General features: G+C 69.4%; 1 protein-coding gene across 1 annotated transcript; it reads right to left on the bottom strand.

The window, feature by feature from the left end:
• Positions 1 to 215: 215 nt before the first annotated feature.
• On the bottom strand, positions 216 to 2295 carry LOC112124205 (SH3 and multiple ankyrin repeat domains protein 1-like; the record flags this gene model as incomplete). Its single annotated transcript, XM_024222730.3, has 6 exons — positions 2229 to 2295; positions 1888 to 1896; positions 1577 to 1600; positions 1170 to 1226; positions 619 to 740; positions 216 to 318 (listed from the first exon to the last, which is right to left on the bottom strand). Coding segments are annotated over exons 1-6 (340 nt in total), but the record flags the coding sequence as incomplete, so codon positions are not given.
• Between the last annotated feature and the right edge of the window lie 6 nt (positions 2296 to 2301).

Here is a 2301-nt window from a genome sequence, read left to right as displayed (position 1 = left end):
GGAGTCCTGGCCCCCAGCCCCTCCTGCTCTAACCACTAGACCCCACTCCCCTCCTAGAGTTGGGGAGAGAACCCAGGAGTCCTGGCTCCCAGCCCCCCTGCTCTAACCCATGAGACTCCCTCCCCTTTCCGCATAACAGACGGAACCCAGGAGTCCGGCAGTGACAGACGCCCGCTGCCCCAGCCCCGCTCCCCTCCCAGCCCGGCCCACCTCACCGATGGATTTCTGGCGCAGCATGAGGCCCTGGGGGGCACCGGGGGGCAGGTACGACGGGCGCTCGTAGCTGGGCTGCCCCATCCGATGCGGTTCGAAGTTTGACTGCGGAGACATTGGGGTGGGGGGTGTTAGCGGCAGGCAGCGAGCAAGTGAGGGCACTGCCCAGGGCAGGAGTGATGGGGGCGGGGGGGGATAAGAGGCCAGGATAGGGATAGGTGGGGGGGGTGATGGGCAGGGGTAGGGAGGTGGGTAGAAATGACCCACTCCCCTCTGAGAGCCAGGGAGAGAACCCAGAGGTCCTGGCTCCCAGCCCCCCTTCCCTCAAACCACTACCCCCCCTCCCCTGGTGTGCCCCCTCAGCGAGGCCCAGCCGTAGGGCCCGGGGGGCCGTGCCCGTCCTACCTCGGAGGTGAAGTAGCCCTTGGGCCCCCGGGCCTTCCCCAGGGAGGGGAGCCCGCCGGAGCTGGGCCCCTCCCCCACGCTGATCGTCTGCTGAGCTGCAGCCAGGATCTCGTCCAGCTTGTCTGCGAGGGGCAGAGAGACGGAGGGTGAGGGGGGCTGGCCAGGGGAGGCGGGGGGCAGGGAGGAGCCTAGCCCTGCCCCCACCCCAGGCCCAGATCCGGGACCTGGGGGGGTCTCTAAACACACACTGCAGGCAGCTTGGACTGGAGACAAGAGACCCTATGGATTGTCTGGCCCACTCCTGGCACCGCTGAGGTGGCATAGAACCCAGGAGTCCTGGCTCCCAACCCCCCCCCGCTCTAACCACTAGCCCCCACTCCCCTCCCAGAGCCAGGGAGGGAACCCAGGAGTCCTGGCTCCCAACCCTCCCCACTCTAACCACTAGCCCTCACTACCCTCCCAGAGCTGGGGAGAGAACCCAGGAGTCCTGGCACCCAGCCCCCACCACCACCCCACGCTCTGACCCACCGGACCCCACTCCCCTCCCTTACTCAGCGCCATCTGATAGACCGTCCTCTTCTTCTCCGTGGCCAGCGCCGGCTCGTAATCTGCAGGGACAGGAGAAGGAGGGAGACTGTGACGCAAGGCGGGGGTGTGGGGGGGTCACTCTGAGGAGCGGGGTGGGGGGTGACAGTGAGACCGGGGGGGGGAGAGCTGGCATGGGGGAGGAGCAGCGGAGCGGGGAGCGTGAGCTGGGGGGGCTGGTGCGTGGAGATTGGGGGAGGGGGAGGCGGGGGTGCAGGACGGCTGGGGGGGTGCAGGCACAGGCAGGTGTGCGGGGGAATGGCCCGGGGGGGCTAGGAGCCCGGGGGGGCACAAAGGCTGGCGAGGGGAAGCAGTGGAGGAAGCTCATGGGGGGCTGGGGGGGGGGCTGTGCCCGGCCCCAGCTCACACTCACCACTCCTCTTCTTCCAGGGGGAGACTGGGGGAGACACCGAGAGGGGACAGCATTAGAAATCGGGGGGGCCCCAGTCCCCCACAGCTCTGGGGCAGACCCCTCTGCCCCCCAAGGTGCCGGTGCACAGAGCCTGGGAAAGAACTGGGCCCCCCCCCCCTGTCCCCCCCCCGGGCCGGGCGTCCCCCCCCCACCGGCCTCCCCACCGCCACCCCTCAGCCCCCCCCCTGCTGCCCCCCCTCCGCACCAGGGACTCAGACAGGCGTACCCCTGGGCAGAGATGGGGGGCACTGCCCGGGGGGGACGGGACATACCTTTCTCCACTGCCAGGTGCCAAGGGGGTCCCAGGTCCCAGAGGGCCAGGAGGAGGGAGAGACAGAGAGTGTGAGAGCCCTGCCCCAGAGCCCCCCCCCCCCCCCCCCCCCCCGTCCCACCCCACACCCCCCCCCCTTCCCCTCTGGGGACCTCCCCCATCCCACCACAGACCCCTCCCCCGTCCCAGCACAGACCCTTTCCCCATCCCCTCTGGGGACCCTCCCCCATCTCATCACAGACCCCTCCAGGGACTATCAGCCCCCTCCCCCACTTCCAGCACAGAGCCTTCCCCACATACCTCCCAATTCCCCCAACCCCACCCCCCGCCCTTCCCCCTTACCCATCTCCTCCAGCTCAGAGGTCATGGATTTGGAGCGCAGCGAGATGGCTGGGGGGGGCAGTCGTTTCGTCTG

This window comes from Terrapene carolina, unplaced genomic scaffold (genome assembly GCF_002925995.2).
Source record: "Terrapene carolina triunguis isolate 2854851 unplaced genomic scaffold, T_m_triunguis-2.0 Scaffold51571, whole genome shotgun sequence".
Classification (NCBI taxonomy): Eukaryota; Metazoa; Chordata; order Testudines; family Emydidae; genus Terrapene; species Terrapene triunguis.
Note: the sequence above shows the minus strand (reverse complement) of the source record. Positions and strands in the feature narration are given on the sequence as shown.